General features: G+C 35.1%; 1 protein-coding gene across 4 annotated transcripts in view; it reads right to left on the bottom strand.

Annotated features, from left to right (window-relative positions):
* MYO16 (myosin XVI) overlaps positions 1-17996 on the bottom strand; it is a 355407-nt gene that overhangs the window by 92390 nt on the left and 245021 nt on the right. For all 4 annotated transcript variants that reach the window (XM_051772798.1, XM_051772799.1, XM_051772797.1 and 1 more), the window contains exons 22-25: positions 15379-15531; positions 14584-14784; positions 4244-4319; positions 1411-1586 (exon numbers count right to left, since the gene is read on the bottom strand). In XM_051772798.1, coding sequence (XP_051628758.1) covers positions 1411-1586; positions 4244-4319; positions 14584-14784; positions 15379-15531 — 606 coding nt within the window. The remainder of the gene's footprint in view (positions 1-1410; positions 1587-4243; positions 4320-14583; positions 14785-15378; positions 15532-17996) is intronic.

Raw genomic sequence — 17996 nt, 5'->3', positions numbered from 1 at the left:
ATGTGAAATTTCTGACTTAAGTTATCACGCTTCCCAAAGGAATAGAATGTCTTCTATCTCTCAAGAGAGTAAGTCCAAGTTAAAAGCTATTCTGGTCAGGTCAAAACCAATACAATTTCAGAGATCCCAACTGTGCAGTGTTTTCCTCTGGCTTGATTAGGCTTCTAACTTAGATGTGCTTTTCATACTTCCTCCCATGTATGGCACAAGGATCTTCTTCACATCTTCAGGAAGCTTCCTCTAGGAAGCTGTTACTATAGTGGAGAGGCACCTAAAGGCACCTTGTAATGCCTCAGCTGTTTGTTAAATATAGATTAAACCAATACTACGCAGTTCAACTCAAGTTTTTCCACTGAGATTACTGACAAGAACAGTAGTCAGGAATTATGCTGAAATCAGCAGGGGGACTATAAGTCCCACTGCTATTCTGTGGATATACTTGTATAAAGCCTTCCACAATGACACATGAGAGCAGGCTCCTTAATCCCATGACAGAATCAATTTTATGCAGCTGTAAGCCAGAAATAGAGTTGCAAGATTCAAGAAGCCTGGCGAGGCAGCTGATGCATTGTGAGAACTGCTTGCTTCTTTTCTAGAAGGAGGAATTCCAAAGCTCTGTCATGAATGGACTTCCCAAATCGCATTACTTCTCTTCAAAAGAGAGACATTCCATGTGATATAAACAATTCATTTTCTGATAGTCTCCAAAGTTTCCCTCTTACTCCCCCCTCTTTTGTTTTTGGTTGTGGTTTGTTGTTATTTGTTTGAAGGTTTTTTAAACTTTTTGGGCTGACTTAGCTAGCAGGAAAAGAGACAGGTTCAGAAATGGGGAGAGTTTGATTTGATCTCAAATTGACTGGGAAAATTTATATATGAGTGACCATTTGAAACAACAATGTTTGCCAAAATGTAAAGGATTGATCTTCATACAAAACTACACAAACTGTCTTTTACAAACTGGAAATCTTTTCCGGTTGACACAATAAAGACATTAAAGTTTTATTTTTGCACTTCCTATTTCTTAATTTACTCAACTATTCACCATAAACTCAGTCAAGGAGACAAAACACAGAAAAGTTCCAATACAGCCAAAAAATCAGTAATATTGCATTCACTGTTAAGCCCTGGAACCATGAAATCATGGAAGGATTCATGCACAATGGGACCTTATCATCTTGTCCAACCTTCTGCTCAAAGAGTCCAAGAAAGAGACTCTCCAACTAGAATTATTAGTGTTGGTAAATTAGAACCTGTTCTCACTTTTGCTGCTTTACTGTTGATATTAAGTACTAAATTATTTTAGCTTAATGACTACAGAGGATGAAGAAGAGAACAAGATGATTTCAGAAATAATAAAATAACAGAAAAATCTTCAAGGAGCAAAGAGCAGAAAGAGTCCTAAATTCTTACCTTGCTGAGCTCAATATATTTTTTTGTTTCTCCACTTGCACAGACTACAGATGGTTTTTTACTCAGCAAAGCTGCTTTACACCCTTTGATTTTAAGGGAATGGTATGGAGGAACAAGTGATCCAGTTTGTGTCAGTTTGGACTGGAACAATTGATTGATGACTACATTTTCACTAGCTGGAAATAAAAAAAAAGAAAGGAATTCATGAAGATAAAGTAGTTAGTAAAGTGGTTAGAAAATTATCTAATTAATTGGAAAATTATCTATATTGTATTGGAAGTAAAATGACATACAGTAAGAGAGAATTAAATAAATAAACTTAAAACAGATGGACAAACTAATAAATTATTATGTTAGTTATCAAACACCATTCAGTATTTAAGGATAATAATAGTATTCCTGTGCTGAACAAAAAGAGGGCATAAATAAAAACTTTTCAGACTATGATCTGTCTAAACTTAATTACTTATGTGATCATCACCTTTGATTTTTTTTCCATTACAGACTCCCAATTTATCCATCTATTAAAGCAATGTAAGGGATAAGTTCTGCACCACAATTTCCTAATATGTAATATTTAGAAACAATCAAGGTCCTTGACAGAAATAAATTATAGACACTCATTGCACTAAAGAATTATATATACACAAAATATGAGAAGAGACTTAAAAAAACTCCAAAACATAAGGACAGAGCTGTAGTAAATTGTCATCATTTCTCTACATCAAGACCATACTTCAAAACACCTACAGAAAAAAGGCAATGCCATACATATATATTATTATGCATTCAAAATAAATACACTTCCAACATCTGTTTTTAAAGATAAAAAATCTTTATCCTAATTTCAGTCAAATTATCCTTTATGAGATTATGGTCACAGGCTTTTTAACATGAACATGATAATTACATGTTGCTTGTACTGCCACATCATCAATAACCATTAAGAACCTGTTGTGTGATACATCCTTAACCATCCTGAAATCCCGTTACAATTTTTTTAAGAACTAGTAAACTGGCATTATGATCACACCCATCTTACGGCTAAACAAAAAAAAAAACAGAAAGAGGAATGGGATAAGCATCACAAATAATAACTTAGCATAGCAAGTAAAATCTTCAGTTTTGTCTTTATTAATTGTTTAATGGTGTGTTACTAGATGCTTAAATGCAATAGATTTGTTTCCCATTTTCTGTGGAAATTGCTATTCTTTACTCAACAAGAACAATAAAATTATGAGGACGACAGTGAAGCAAATGAATAAAATTATTTCAGCACAATCAGTGGACGTCAACCTCCATACGTTAAATGTAATGAGTAGGATTAGGAAAGGGACAAAAATGATGTCTTTCAAATTAAAACAGATAAATCCTATGTCAATAGTCTCTCCTGATTTATTTGTCAGATCAGGTATGTTCTACATTCTTACACATATGTGCAAGTTATTTTAATGTTCTCATAGTTAAAAGTTTTGATAAAGGAAACTAAATTCAATGAAAATCAAAAGAAGCATGCATTAAAGTTATACATCTACACAACTTAAGAAACTGACCCTGAAGGAAACATGTCACTGACAATCAGCAGGTCTGAAGGCTAAGACACTTAAAAAGGAGTAACATAGCCCTTAAATGATTTACATGTTTGTAAAGAGTCTGTCTGCAGAATTTTTCCATTACTTATAATTGTTATTATGACTTCTCAGTTGGATATACACTCACTCTCAGCATATCAAAACTTTTATTTCCAATCCAATCCTCCATTCTTCCCTTGTAACAGTTGTATAGCTAATTACACAAAATGGCAATGAAAATGGAAAAGGAGACTATGTGAGAGAATGGAAGAGTGCTCTCTCTTGTAGAACAAACTGGAAGTTGCCATACCTTCTTAGACTCTTTGGCAGATTATCATATAAATTCCAAGTAGTGAGAACCAGAATGTCTCTAAAACTACAGTCAATAGGCTTATATTCAAGAAAATTTCTTCCATTTCTGTTTTCATTCTAAATGTACATTGTTTGCCTTTAACATGCATCGATTATTTTACTAGGGCATTTGACTAATTTTACACTAAAATTGCTAAAACCCAATACATTGTAACAGCAGGGTTGATTTGTAAGACAAATATGACCTTCAAAAGATCTCTACTTCTATGGAAAGAAGTACTAGTATATAATTTATTAAGTGAAAGACACTGCAGTGGTTGAAGACAAATAACACTGGCACACTGACATTTCTGTGAGAAAATGTTTTGAGGGTTTTTTCACAGAAAGTTTTTTATTAATCCAATTATGAATCATTAATTAATAAAATTGGTTGCATTATTATTATTATGCATAATTATAAAACATACACAGGAAAAGGCATTTAATTTTGCATTTCAATGGACATTTATATCTATTCACTGAAAAATATAAGAACGCCCACAAGTTCCTGCTTTTAGAAAGATACTCAAGCAGTGCAGCACATTACAATGCAGCCTCTATGATTTTGGGAGCCTAATTTTGTTTCCCTATTTTCTGGGTTTTATTTTTGCTTTAATTCATACCCATGGTTTTCTGTAAGTCACTCATCTATCATACTATATCTTCTTGTTCTTTACCTCATATCACATCACATCACATGATGAAGATGCTTTATGTTCCTGAATTCTAACAGTTTTCAAAATTAGAGCAAATTTCAAACAATCCATACATACTTCATAAAGATGAAGGTGACTTTTTTTTTTACTGGGAATAAAATATATATAAATGTCTCTTAAAGCTAAAATGAAAATGAAAGTCAAGTCATAATATCTTGATTTCTAACAACAGCAACCACAAAACCATTTACTTACTTTTCATTACAAATACGAGATTTTGTGAAAGGGAATCTTTGTTTTTTTCTATCGCACCAGCAATTTCATAAGTAACCTATAATAAAATATTGTGACATCATTAGTAATGACCAATGTATCTTGTAAAAATCTTAAAGCAGTAGAAATGAAGCTATGTTTTTTTCTACTGAACAGTTAAAAACTGGCACCATGTAGTGTCTTTTGGCATTTTCTTAGTGCCAACAGTATTAATCAGAATAACTGGTTGTTGAACATCGTGTACCTCTGCAAGTATATACAAATTTCATCAGACTGATTGTAAAACATTTCCACAGTGCAAGACTACGAGTCAAAAACATACCATAGAGCAGGAGACAGTGATCTAAACATTAGTTTCCCTGTAGAATGAGAAAGTCACTCCCAGATCACAGACCTCCTCGTCAAAGGGAAACTACCCACACTGACCATGAAAAAGCACTCATGGAGCAATCTGAGTCCCAGCTCACACTCAAGACAAGTTCCAACCATTGATATGTCCTTTGGAGACAAGTTCAGTCCATAGGTTATATACCAATCCTATTTACCTTTCTAAGAACTAGGTACATAAGGATTTTGGGTCACCTTAATTGCTTGATGGAATGATTTAATGAACAGACAGTTGGATTGTCACTGCATCTATAAACACTAACACATGTGGTGGGCACTCTGAGAAGGAGCAAAATGGGAGGCTCTAGCCAGAGGTTCTGAGGGTACATCCAAAATTAAGAAATATAACCAAATGTCTGTTTTAACACTGAACCCACCCCCGAAGACACTTTATAGAAACAGAGCACTGAGACAAGAAAGCAGTCACTGAGCCCAGTTGTTTTGGTTTTTTTTTCCACTTTGTATGGTGATGGAAGAAAAACAACTAGTTAATTTACAGGCTTTAGATATACACAGCCCTTGCTTGCGCAGTAGTAGAACCCAAAGAGAATTTTTAAGTTAAAAAGGAAGAAAATTATAGATTGCAGTACCTCCAGGATTAGGCAGGTACTTAATGGGAAATTCTTAGAATACAGTTTGATTTTATTTAACTTGGGACTATGTTTCTATCTAAAGCCTTCTTTAATTTTTTATTGGATCTATATCCTAATCCCCTTAGGTATTTGGGGAAATGTTATCCTTGGACGTTTAATAAAGCTGTAAATATATAATTAAGATTAGTAATACTAATCAGTGCATTAATTTTCCATTGGGTCATTTGAAAATTATTCAATGCTATCTAACTCACAAAAGAGATTATATGACTTGGATGTGTATAATCTGTTAGAGTGAGTAATTGTCAAATTATGTAATTAGTATGGCATCCGATATGAAAAAGGTATAACAATAGAATTATGGTTCTTTTCCATGACAGATGCAATGTTATGTAATTTTCTAATTGCATTTCCTAAGAACATACAACATAGTCAGCAAACTGTTAGCATAATTTAAGTATACTATTAAATGCTTTTAGTGTACCTAATATAAATGTTCTACCATACTGGTCTATAAGAGGTAATTAACAGAACTTATTTGACAAATCCATAATGCCAGTTCCTAACTGAGTGTCTTGGGTTTTGACTAAATTAGAAGAAGAGAGTTAGTATTGGTGGGAGGAGTTGGTAAGTACAGCAGTGGGAGATAACTATACTACGATTAACTGGCTAGATTGAAACAGGGAGAAGTTTCAGTATTGATGCTGATATAATACATCACCAACTTCTAGAACGATATTCGTAAGACATATCTCTATCACATAAAATACATAAAAGTTAGGAGAATTCCCTTTTATGATAAAATTGCTAACTCTCTAGCAGTTTTCCCACAGACTTGGTAAATTAATTCAATGACTAAAGACGTGAAAACTGATTCATTGAAATGACACTCTAGGGTTCCATATTCATTGTCAGTCCCACAGAAGAGAAAAAGAAGTAAGGACACTTCTAGCTGCCAATGTTGTTAATTTAATCCTGCCCTCAACAGAGATGCCAAACTACATACCAACTAAAGCACATACATTTCGCTCAGTTTTCTTCCATGGGGTTTCTAAAGTTAACCTGGCCAAAACCCTGCATTGGTTGGTACTCAAGCACAGTGCATAGTTGTTCTGGGGAGACAAAATTCAGACAAAGCCTATTTGCTTCATTAATTATTTTCATGCCCCAAAATTAGTAGACTGTACCTCTTCTCTTCTGAATTAAAGTATCCTCTGTCATAACATCTGACTGAGGTAAGGAATTTTCTCAAAGTTTATTGGATTTCCCAATATATTTTAACAACAGGACCAGCTTTACATATGTTTTTCATCAATTCCTTAAAACACTTTTTTTTTTGTAAATAGTTTTCATATCTTGTGATAGGTCAAAAGCACTCATGGCTAATGGCAAATTCAGCAGGAATCCTAAAACCAGCTAGGAAAATGCCACCTGGAATATTAAGAATGGTTTGTCTGCATTAACACTTAAAAGGGAAAATTTTACTATTTTAATGGCAAAATATAGCTCAGAAACTCACGGTTTTGAATGTGTTGTTAATTTTAGTTAATAAGAAAATCATCAGTTCATACAGTAAAAGGAAAATTTTTGAGATCTATTCAAGGACAATTTCATTGCACAAAAGGTCACTTGTAGTTGCTAATTTTCCGTCCGTACTTAAATGTGAGTGACAGAATGGCATTTTGAAACAACCAAATATTTATAAACAAAATAGGAGGGTGGAGGGAAGTGTTTTATTATTTTTTATTGTAAGTAAAAGTCCCAAATCAAGTCTACTTAAAGGAAGAAAGAGACAGAGAAAGGGAGAAAAAGCACAACTACCTTGACTGCGTGAAAACTAGAATCAGTCAAGTAACCTTTATAAGCCTTGGTACTATAGATTAGACTAGATTGACTTGATTGTTATGTCTGAGGATTCAGCCTGGGGAAAAAATAGAGTAAATGAAAGCATCTTTATTGATTAATGCAACTCCTTTTGTCTGTTGATTTAGAGGTTCAGTTTCAGAGTCTGCCTGGGATATATAAGGCATTTCAGAGAAGACTGCCTCAGTGAAGGTGAGCTGACAGCTTAGAGGTATTTTTGAAATGCATGTACCTGAGAAATGGAACAGATATTGATCTGCACTTAAAGGACATTATGTGCACTTGTTTATAGAGCTAAGAAGTTGGTCTTTAGGTCTGATTGTTTATTATAGTACTATAAGTCAAAACAATGGCAAGGCAAACAGTGACAAGGGGCTTATCTCATTTTTAAATTCAAGTTTAATTTAAACTGAAGAAATCTTAAATTACAACAATCCATTATTCAGATTTCATGAACAATGGGGAAAATAGTTAATTATCTCTAATACCAGTATGTTAAATACCTTTATATGTGTCTCTTGGCATTGTGCTAAGACAATATATTTCAGATTTACTTATTGATATGTTAATTGTTCCATAAGGTTTTAAAAAATAAAAAACTTTGTGTCCTTGAGAAAATTTGATGATGGGAATGCTATTCTTCAAAAATCATGACTACTGGTACATTCAACAGTTCAAAGATATAATTCATGTGAAGCCCTTCATTACATGAGAGCCTGCAATGTAAATATTAATGTTAACAATAAAAAAACCTAGAAATTCAGTATTACAGATTCTTAGATAGTTTCAACTGATGGTCAGATGTGGCAAGCTTGCAAGGTGTAGTGTGGAACCAGCATGCCTCTTCTCTCACTGCTGCCAGGCAGACAGTCTGTGTGAGAAGCATCTGAGGATACCCACATTCATGTTAGGCGTCAGAAACAAAGTAATGCCCAGATGAGCAGATTTTTTCCAGAACAGATAAACTGCCAATGTTCAGGGAAATGTGTTAAACAACCTTTGGATAAAGCCTCCCACCAGTTTTAGGTTTTTTTGTCATAAAAGCCCTAAATCATTCTTCTCTACCTTCTGTCTGAACAGAACGGATAAGCTTTTTGTCTTACAGCACTCAGATAACAAGACACTAAATAGCTCTTAGAAAAGACTCATAATATGTCAAGGCATTGTAGGATTTTGTTCAGCTGTAAAATTAAAACTGGGAGATAAAGTAAAACACTTGGTAAGATAAAGTATTAATGCTCACAGTGGCCTTTGCTAAGCATGTGTTCATGTGTGTTCATGAGCAATGTATCATTGCCCATGAAGAAAAAGAGAGATTTAATACTGTGCAGGCATAATAGGAAAATTCAAGAGAAATGAGGGAAAATTCATTTTCTTTCTTCCACTGGATCATTCTGTCACATTAGTGTAATACAGTATTCACTCCCAGACTCCATTAAAAAAAAAATCTCACCCCTGTGCTGATTTCTTCCATGTGCAGTAGTTAACTTGTGTATAGTGTTTTTTTCGTTCCAAAAGAAAAGAAAAAAATCCAGGGTCTCTCAGAATGATATCATGCACACAGATTTTATCAAAGTATTGCTTCAGCCAGAAAATGGATTCCAAATTATTTGGATTTTTTTTCCCTTACATGCATTCTTCATCTCACTTCAAACTCATGGTTTCTTTTTCTTTTTTTTTTTTTTTTTTTTTTACTTCTGATCCATTATCTCTTCTTCTTTTTCTCTCGGTACTGCTTTTTCTGGAATGGTCTAAGGCTCATTACGCTTCGGTCAATAAGATGGCATGTTTAGTCCCGGAAAAAGCTTCTGAGCATAAAACTTAAGGAAATGGGCAATACCTGAAAATTCATGACTACAATCAATCAAAAAGACTGGACAGTGGAAGAAAAGATATTTTTTCTATGAGTATCCTGAACAAAAAAATTTAAGGTATGAACATATTAGAGGTGTTTAAAACTGCATGGACACATCTGTATGAGCTGTAATTCTCTCATAATACAAAGCTAGAGATATCAGTTTTGTTCACAAGATGTGGTCTGTTAATCCCAATTAAATACATTAAAAAAGTTTTTTCACTGAGGAAGTATTGTTAATAACTGCATTTTCCAGCGTAACTGCATTTCTAAATTGCTAAAATACTACTCTAAGTGTCTGAGTAAAGAAGTGAACCCAAGTCATTCTGGACATACAGTACTGATGAAAAGGAGCTCAAACTACATGGGTCATAAGAGGTTCATACCAGGGCCAAGATAGAATATTAGCTTTTTTTTTCTTTTTTCTCTAGATGACTCGGAGTAGCAGTTCTTTCAGACTGACTGTGAACTACACTGTGGTTACACCTTTTGTTACCTAGAGAAACCCAGATGTCTGCCTTCACCTTCTAACACAGACCTGCATTCAGTATGACTTCCTCCACAACTGCCAGCCTAGACATATCACCTGAATGTAAATGATTAATCCTAGAAGTGAAAATTTTTATGTGCAATTACCTGTCACATTTTACTGGTAGATCTTTCTCTATCCTTTGGGTCTGATTCATCTTTCAGTTATACTCATGTAAGTAATGAGAAGCTTTACCAAGTTAAAGGAGTTACAATCAGTGAAAAACTGTGGTAAGTCGGAATAAAATTAAGCCCCCTTGTTTTAAATTTTGAGATCTCTGAAAGCAACAATGCAGAATAAGATTGCTCTACACTTCATTTACTTTAGACTCACTTAATTGATGTCAGACTATAAAAGTGGTTCTCAAAACCTGCCAAACTATACTGTTACTTTATAAATGCTTATTTTTGAGTGCCAATAAATGCTGATATATTTAAGCTGATACCTTAAGAATTTTTATAAAGAATAAATCACAAATTACTTCTATAAAAAGCTACTAAATGTAGTAATAGCACAATCTAAAGAACAGCATCAGCAGTTTAAATCCTAGTTTTTCATATTCAAGTTATCAACTTATGAAGACATACTAGGATCAGAATAAACTCAATTTGTGTCACTTAGTACAGTCATACTATCATCAGAGTTTATGTAAATACATATCATAAATCACTGGAAATTTCAATCTGTGATAGCAAGATAACAGTTCCACAAGATATCAAAAATGCAAGTGTCTTTAAGGATTTTGCTCAATCACTATTAAAGCAAGGAGAGTTAAACACTTGCAAGAGAACTTTCCTGTTCTAGCAGGGCCAAGTATTTTACTACTGTAAGGATGCAAAGAACAACCTGACTCTCTGAAATAGTTCCTTGGCCAATATAAATCAAAGGATCTCCATTGACTTCGAAAGAATGTGTGAATTTACATTACTTGGAGAGTTGTCTATTTGTTCATGCTTTTAGATTAAATGTCATTACTATTATTAGGAAAAGGTCAAACCAAGTGTCTATGTTATAACACAAAATCTAAACAACCATGCAAGGCTAAAAAACATGTTAATGAAAAGTGTCCTCTTTACCACTCACAGTTTAACTTTCAGAACTAGGCACCTGAAATGTTGGTCTTAACAAATCTTTCAAGTGCTTCTTCACAGAATAAGACAAACATTTCTTTCATTTTGAAGAAATGTCCTTATTAGACTGGTTGTGATTTTAATGCAGCTACCTTGCTGCTGCTTCCATGTCAGGTTCTGGGGTATGGAACTTTTTTGAGCTATTGTGATAAATTTGTATAAACAAACTGCATTAAAAACTACTTACATAACAAGTATAAAAAAAGTTTATAAATGAAATTAGACATCTGGAGTTTATGGCCAGTTCTTGGTTGTACTGTTATTTAACCACTGTGTGCCCACATTCCCAATAGTGGAGGTATTCAAACCACTTAACTCTGGCAAATAATTTGAGTCTAAGTAGAAGGCCTTGTGATGAAAGAAGATCCTCCAGGCAGTTATTCAGAGTATTTAGGTTAGGAATTTAAGTACTACCCAAATAGTCTTAATCCTTTCCATAATTACCACATTTCTATTATTGGGCAGGAACAAATTTGCTTGCGTCAGAACACAACTCGAGACTTCCATCAGCTTCATTTCCAAATGAAGAGTCACAAAATAGACCTGTCCTCATCTATACCACTGTAAAGGATCCTAATCTAGTTAAGGAAGCCTAAGCATGCATATTCCAACCTCTGATCTGTTCTGGAGAGCTCAGGACATACAGTCTTATCCTGAGATATGACAGAGCCAGCAAGTCTGTTTTTGGTGACTTGCAGACAAGTTTTGAACATACATCATATGAATTCCTACTACAAATAGTCAATTGACTGAGTGTTCAACAGTATAAACTACCTCAAATAGTCATCATAGCAAAAAGTGTGTCATCCAGTACCTTTAGCAGCATAGATTAGTTATTTTTCTGGTGTTCTTACCCTAGCAACCACTAAGAACTCCCTTCAGAATTTAAACTGATTTTAAAAATCACTCGAGGGAAAAATTATCTGTCACAATAAACAGCAGAAAAGATACTGTATTTATTTGAGAATTGTAATATGAATTCTAATCAAAAGAGTTTATCATAGCTGCCCAATTTCTTCCTCATCGAACTCATTCCTTCTGCCTGTTGCTTAGGTAAAGAGAGGAGCATCCAGGTGTCAGTTGTCTGGTTATACTGAAGCACCTGCAGTTCCCAGGTATCTTTAATGGAGGGTACGTATCATGTGCTGCCATTAAATCCTGAAAAAAGTCAGGTTCTGCCGGATAACAGACTTTACTGAGATTTCAGGTTTAAAGTGACCTACTATTTAAAGTCATCAACTAATAACACTTGCGGTTACATTTATAAACAATGCAGTGTATACGATCATGATGTGGTTGTTTTGACGCACAGTAGATAAATAATGTCATCATCACTTTGTATAAGAAGAAAAGAATTAAATCAGATTGCTCAAATTACCGTGGTATTACTCTGCTCTCCATTGCTGGCAAAATCCTGGCAAGAATACTCTTGAACAGACTAATACCTGCCATAGCAGAAGGAATTCTACCTGAAAGTCAGTGTGGTTTCAGAGCCAACAGGAGTACCACAGACATGGTATTTGTTCTCAGACAACTGCAAGAGAAGTGTAGGGAACAGAACAAAGGTCTCTATGTAACCTTTGTCGACCTCACCAAGGCTTTTGATACTGTGAGCAGAAAAGGTCTGTGGCAGATTTTGGAACGTTTAGGTTGCCCCCCAAGTTCCTTAAAATGATCATCTCACTCCATGAGGATCAGCATAGCCAAGTCAGATATTGCAACACATTTTCTGAGCCCTTTCTAATAACTAATGTTGTGAAACAAGGCTGTGTTCTCCCACCAACCCTATTCAGAATCTTTTTCAGCATGATGCTCCAAAAGGCCATGGTAGGCCTTGATGATCAGGACAGTATCTACATTCAAAATCGTACTGATGGAAGCCTTTTCAACCTAAGGCGACTGAAGGTCCACACCAAGACCTTAAACCATCTTGTCCGGGAGCTGCTCTATGCTGATGACGCCACCCTTGTTGCCCACACAGAAGCAGCTCTGCAGCGTTTAACATCCTGCTTTGCAGATGCTGCTGAGCTCTTTGGGCTGGAAGTCAGCTTAAAGAAGACAGAAGTTCTCTATCAACCTGCACCTCAGGAAGTCTTCCATCATCCCCATATCACCATTTGCCAATCAGAGCTCAAATCAGTCCAGCAGTTTAATTACCTAGGTAGCCTCATCTCCTTGGATGGTAAGATTGACGGAGAGAGAGACAACACGTTAGCAAAGGCATATAGTGCTTTTGGAAAACTCCATAAAAGAGTATGGCGTAACAAACACTTGAAGAAAAGTACCAAGATCAGTGTTTACAGAGCCACAGTGCTGTCTACTCTCTTATATGGTTCCAAATCATGGTTCATCTACCGTCACCACCTGCGTCTCCTAGAACGCTTCCATCAACGCTGCCTCCGTACAATCCTAAACATCCACTGGTCAGATTATGTGACCAATACATCTGTTCTAGAACAAGCAGCAGTCACAAGTATTGAGGCCATGTTACTGAGAACGCAGCTGCGATGGGCAGGGCACGTCTCCAGGATGAAGGACCACCGTTTCCCTAAGATCCTGCTTTATGGTGAACTTGCCACTGGCTGCCACAAGAGAGGAGCCCCGAAGAAAAGATACAAGGACTCCCTGAAACAACATCTCAGCCTTGGCCATATTGATGAACATAACTGGTCTACTCTGACCTCAAATCGGGAGGTCTGGAGACACACCATCTATAACGCTGCTGTTTCCTTTCAGAACGCACACAGGATCACTCTCGAGGAGAAAAGAGAATGCAGAAAGAATCATGTCTTGTTGATACCACCTAAGGAGTCTTTCTGCTGTGGCTTTTGCAATCGGATATGTGTATCTCATATTGGTCTCATTAGCCACCAGCGTGCTTGTAACAAATGTAGATAGAGCCTTCCTAAATCTTCGTTCACGAAGCCTGGCCATGATGATGAGATAAATAATTTCTAAACATGCTATTCACAAAGCTTCTAAGGGATTCCATCAGTGGATGGATATCTCATAGAATCATCTGCATAAGGCTTAGAAAGTGTGAAAGTACACAGAACAAGTTGTTCAGATGTGAAGACTGATTTCTGCAGTCTTTGGTCTATGTTCTCACATGATTTCAATGGAAATTTTGGTAAAGTGATAACTAAGAGCCCGTTATATTGTACCCATATAATTTACATTCCTTAGCTACTTTCAAATACCATGTTTTGAACAGAGAGAAGTGGCAGAATGTCAGATTAATCTCAGAAGGGCCAATCTGTCAGACTATCTAAAAAAATTATTATCCCTCTTAATACATGCCTAATTTGCTTGCTTTGAGTTGTGGGTGGTGTTGGAGACCATGTGAAAATGAAGTATTGGAAAGAAAAGGATAAAAGGCCTATTTAAAAGAATTAAAATAATTACACTTTTTCCGTGAACACTGCAAAAGGGGGAATGCAGAATATTCATCTTATTTTACAGCCATATTGAAAGACACTTAGTACATTCTGGGGTTTTGTAAGGGAAAAAAAAAAGGAAAAAAATATTATGACTACTAACAAAAACATGGGGGTTTTGTTTTTGATTTTTTTACCAGATGCATGCTGGTATCCCAGGTATCTACATATATAGCAAAGGATCTACAGGGAACCTGTACTGTTCTGGAACATTTGAAGGCAAAGTGACAGCCAATTAAAATGGCATTAAACATTTATGTTAAGGGATCTGAATCATCTCCTTCTACATGAAATGCTCACAGTGAAGATACAATTTAGGAGCCAGAATTAGGTAGCCTGAATCCTGCATGCTATAAGTTACAGATTTTATACACCAGATATTGCACTGAGATTCTAAATTGTCCTCGGAAAATTTATCACTTGACAGTGAATTGTTATTTATAGCCAGGAGTTGGAGAAGCTATGTAATTTTTTGTTTTGTTTACGTTTTTCATTAACTACATGTAAATGATCATTCAAACAACTTACCCTCCCAGCATAATGCATAACAGTGAAGGTGGATCCCAGATCCTTTGGGGCAAGGTTACCATTTCCATCTTTTGTGGAGGAATATACTGTATTTGTGTCTGATGTATCCAGGTAACACTGAATGCGTTTAGAAAGACTTTGTTCCACTGACCAAACAGATTGGCTTTCTTCATCCAGCATTGACAAAAAGCCTGATGGTTTCTGAAATGAAAAATAGATTTTTCTCATTTTATATAGGAGCAGTAGAATTTCACTTGTTCCTTGTATAGTAACACACTGTGTAATTTATTAAACAGAAACACATATCAACTCAAAGAAAAGGAAAAATAAAAAGATTAAAATATTTTGGTAAGTGTTCAAGGCTATGCACAGAAGATAATTATATAAGAGACGTAAGGAACAATATTTCAATTGCCAAAAATGGTCACTATTGACAATCTTCTAGGAAACTGATTAAGTTACTTCCTTCCTAGAAATTGTACTCAAGAAACTCACTTCAGTTACTTAAGAAACTGTCAGGCTTTCAACAGAGACTCGTCAGTCCTACAGCTGCATTAACAACATGCCATGACACACAGATGCCACGCATTAATCGGTACAGACAAGGAGTTTCTGGTGCATCTTCTTCATCCCTGGACTGTTAGTAAGCCCTGTTAGCCCCTGAGCTACAGTCTCTTTGGACCCACAACCTTATCTGAAGATTCATAAATCGGAAAATGCAAGCAGGGTTGTATTAATCTAACAAGCAGAGACAGTGTATAAATATACATGCTGTAAAATGGATCTGGAAACTACCTGAAAGAAAAAATCCAAGGCTGCAGTATGGTTACCAGGAGAATACACTGTTTCCATGGCAACTCCCTCTTGTACACATTCAGCTTGCTCTTGTAAGAAAAGCACTTCATTGATGTACTGGTGTATCTTCTCATTGGTCATGTTGACACACAACTATTGTAAAATGAAGAAAAACAAGCATATTAGAAATTTACTGGATAATTCATTGATGTAGGTTTTACTGCACATCTAATATTGAATTTGATGAAATGTCAATTCACAATATGTTATCTCTTGGTAGATCATAGATTTAGCAAGACCCTAGGGAAATTTATATTTTAACAGCTATTACTATAAAATTGGGAATACACAGATTTCTGCCTGCACAGTTCATTACGAATTCCACATAAGAATTATCAAATACCAGCATTATCAAATATAGTGCAAATTTACACTAATTCCATTGATCAAAGTGGGGCAACTTTACTTATAAATTGGTACATTTAATATTCTTCTACATTTTATATTCAGGAAGCCTCTACAAATGTAATGTGCTTTTAGAAAAAAATAACTACATATTTGTTTAGGATCCTGACTCTGCAGTTATTTCAATGCTAACAAAGACATTCAAACTCTGTTTCCACATATAATGCCACCAAAGTCTAAAGCAGTTTCTGAAGAACTCATTCTGTTTTACCCAAATACATGTTATAAAACACCTAGGGATATTTTACTAGTGTTGCTCTCCATTTTAGAGACATTCTAAGGGCAGGTTGGCAAGAAAACGGTGTTCAGTTGTAAAGTTCAAAGTCTGAACAGATAAATAATGTAGAAGCTTCTCAAAAATTTTTTTTGATTGCCATATAGGAGGTATAGTGCCAGTTTTGCAAACTAATAGATTCATAGAAATCCGATTTTCAATTAAAAACAGGTGGGAGTTGTATCAGCTTATTTTGGGTCTTTTTGTATTTTATTCAAAGCTCACCTGCAAAAATAGGTAAATATTTAATAACCTTGTGGAATAAATGTTTTAACTGTTTTATTGACATTGGAGTGGAAATTTCAGTGGAAATTCTAAAATCTTTTCCAGTGCTATACCATCTGTGACCAAGAAATTAAGAAAACAGAAACTCCTAAAAGGGTGGAAGAACACTTCGTACAAGAAATGATGCAAGGAATGCTTGCACACAGTCTCTTTTCAGACTAAACTAGTCACGTATTTGTCTTGGCCATAAACTATATCTTTCATGAATAAAGTGTGTAAAAGCAATTCCACCAGCATATTAAAAAGTATGAAGTATTTATATCAATCCTAAAATTACCTGGCTTAACATCCAGATGAAGAAAGAGAACCCAAGTAATGTGTAATAGCTGCCTGAATTTTCCATTAACACATTATGTAAGTATAGTCAACTTGCACTTGTTATACAATGAAATAGATCAGTGTGAATAACAGTAAGAAGAAATAAGACAAACCCCCATTTTACAACCAAATGTCTATTATTAACTGTTTTTACCAATGCATGATAGTGCAGACAAAAGACAGACTCAAATAAAATCATTATTTCTTTCGAAGTGGGATTTGTGACGGTTCATATTAATATCTTATTTTACTAACAATGGAAGTATACAATAGGTTTACACTATCTACTATTTCAATAGAAAAGACAGCTTTTTTAAGCTGTGGCAGGCAAAACATTCTTTACTGGTCACTTTTGGAATTCTAATTCTAACTACAAAATCTTTCCAAAAGCTTCTTAACATTATAAGGCAGACAAGCTTATAATTTGGAGGATATGGTAAAGCCTTAAAGTGATGCATGCTGTGTACACCTTTATTTGCAGATGAGTTATTTAGAGGACCAAGTAATTCAATTTTACACAGGTATATTTTACTATAAGAAAAGTTGTCAAAATCCCTATAAACTCAATCTTACTTTTAGTCTTGAGCCAATCTCTTTAAATACATTAGAAAAAGAAGAAAGTACCTGAGAATCTGACTGTGCAGCAAAATTATTGAACTACCAAGGGAAAGACTGTCTGAGACATCTTAAAAAGATCTAATAAATAGCACTGGTTTTAAGTGCCAAAAAAAAAAAGGAATAGTAGTTTATTAAAACATTCATGCTTGGATGATAAAAGAACCCCCACAATTTTAAGTTCTACTGATCAGTGTATTATGGCATACACTGGTGTACTTCTTACCAACATAAGCAACACTGTCATTCAGATTGGCAGACTGATGACAGTAAGGTACTGCAAACCCAACCAGAAATCAAGTTCAAGCACTTATACAAACTGCAAGCTACTCTCTCTAGCAGTGGCTGAGAATAACAGCTCAGCAGAATGAGAACCAGGACGCCAGCCTGGGCCTGCTGCAAAGCAAGACATTCTGATCCTATCATTCTCCATTTCATTGTTTTATACAACCTGCTGGGAAGAGGAAATAAAATGAGTATTTCAAATTAAAAGTTTGACACCAGTTGACATAACAGTTACAACAGCTGAAATGTAGAAGTGGGATGAAAATGAACTAAAGTAGCTTTGTAACTCAACTTCTTTTGCTTCATGTCTCCTAAGTATTACATAAAACAATGATGTATTTTCTGTCTAAAGATCCGAAAAGTTCAGAGACCTGAA

Source organism: Manacus candei, unplaced genomic scaffold (genome assembly GCF_025592945.1).
Source record: "Manacus candei isolate 608988 ecotype Guabito, Panama unplaced genomic scaffold, ASM2559294v1 h1tg000159l, whole genome shotgun sequence".
Classification (NCBI taxonomy): Eukaryota; Metazoa; Chordata; class Aves; order Passeriformes; family Pipridae; genus Manacus; species Manacus candei.
This window is presented reverse-complemented; position numbering and strand designations above follow the sequence as displayed.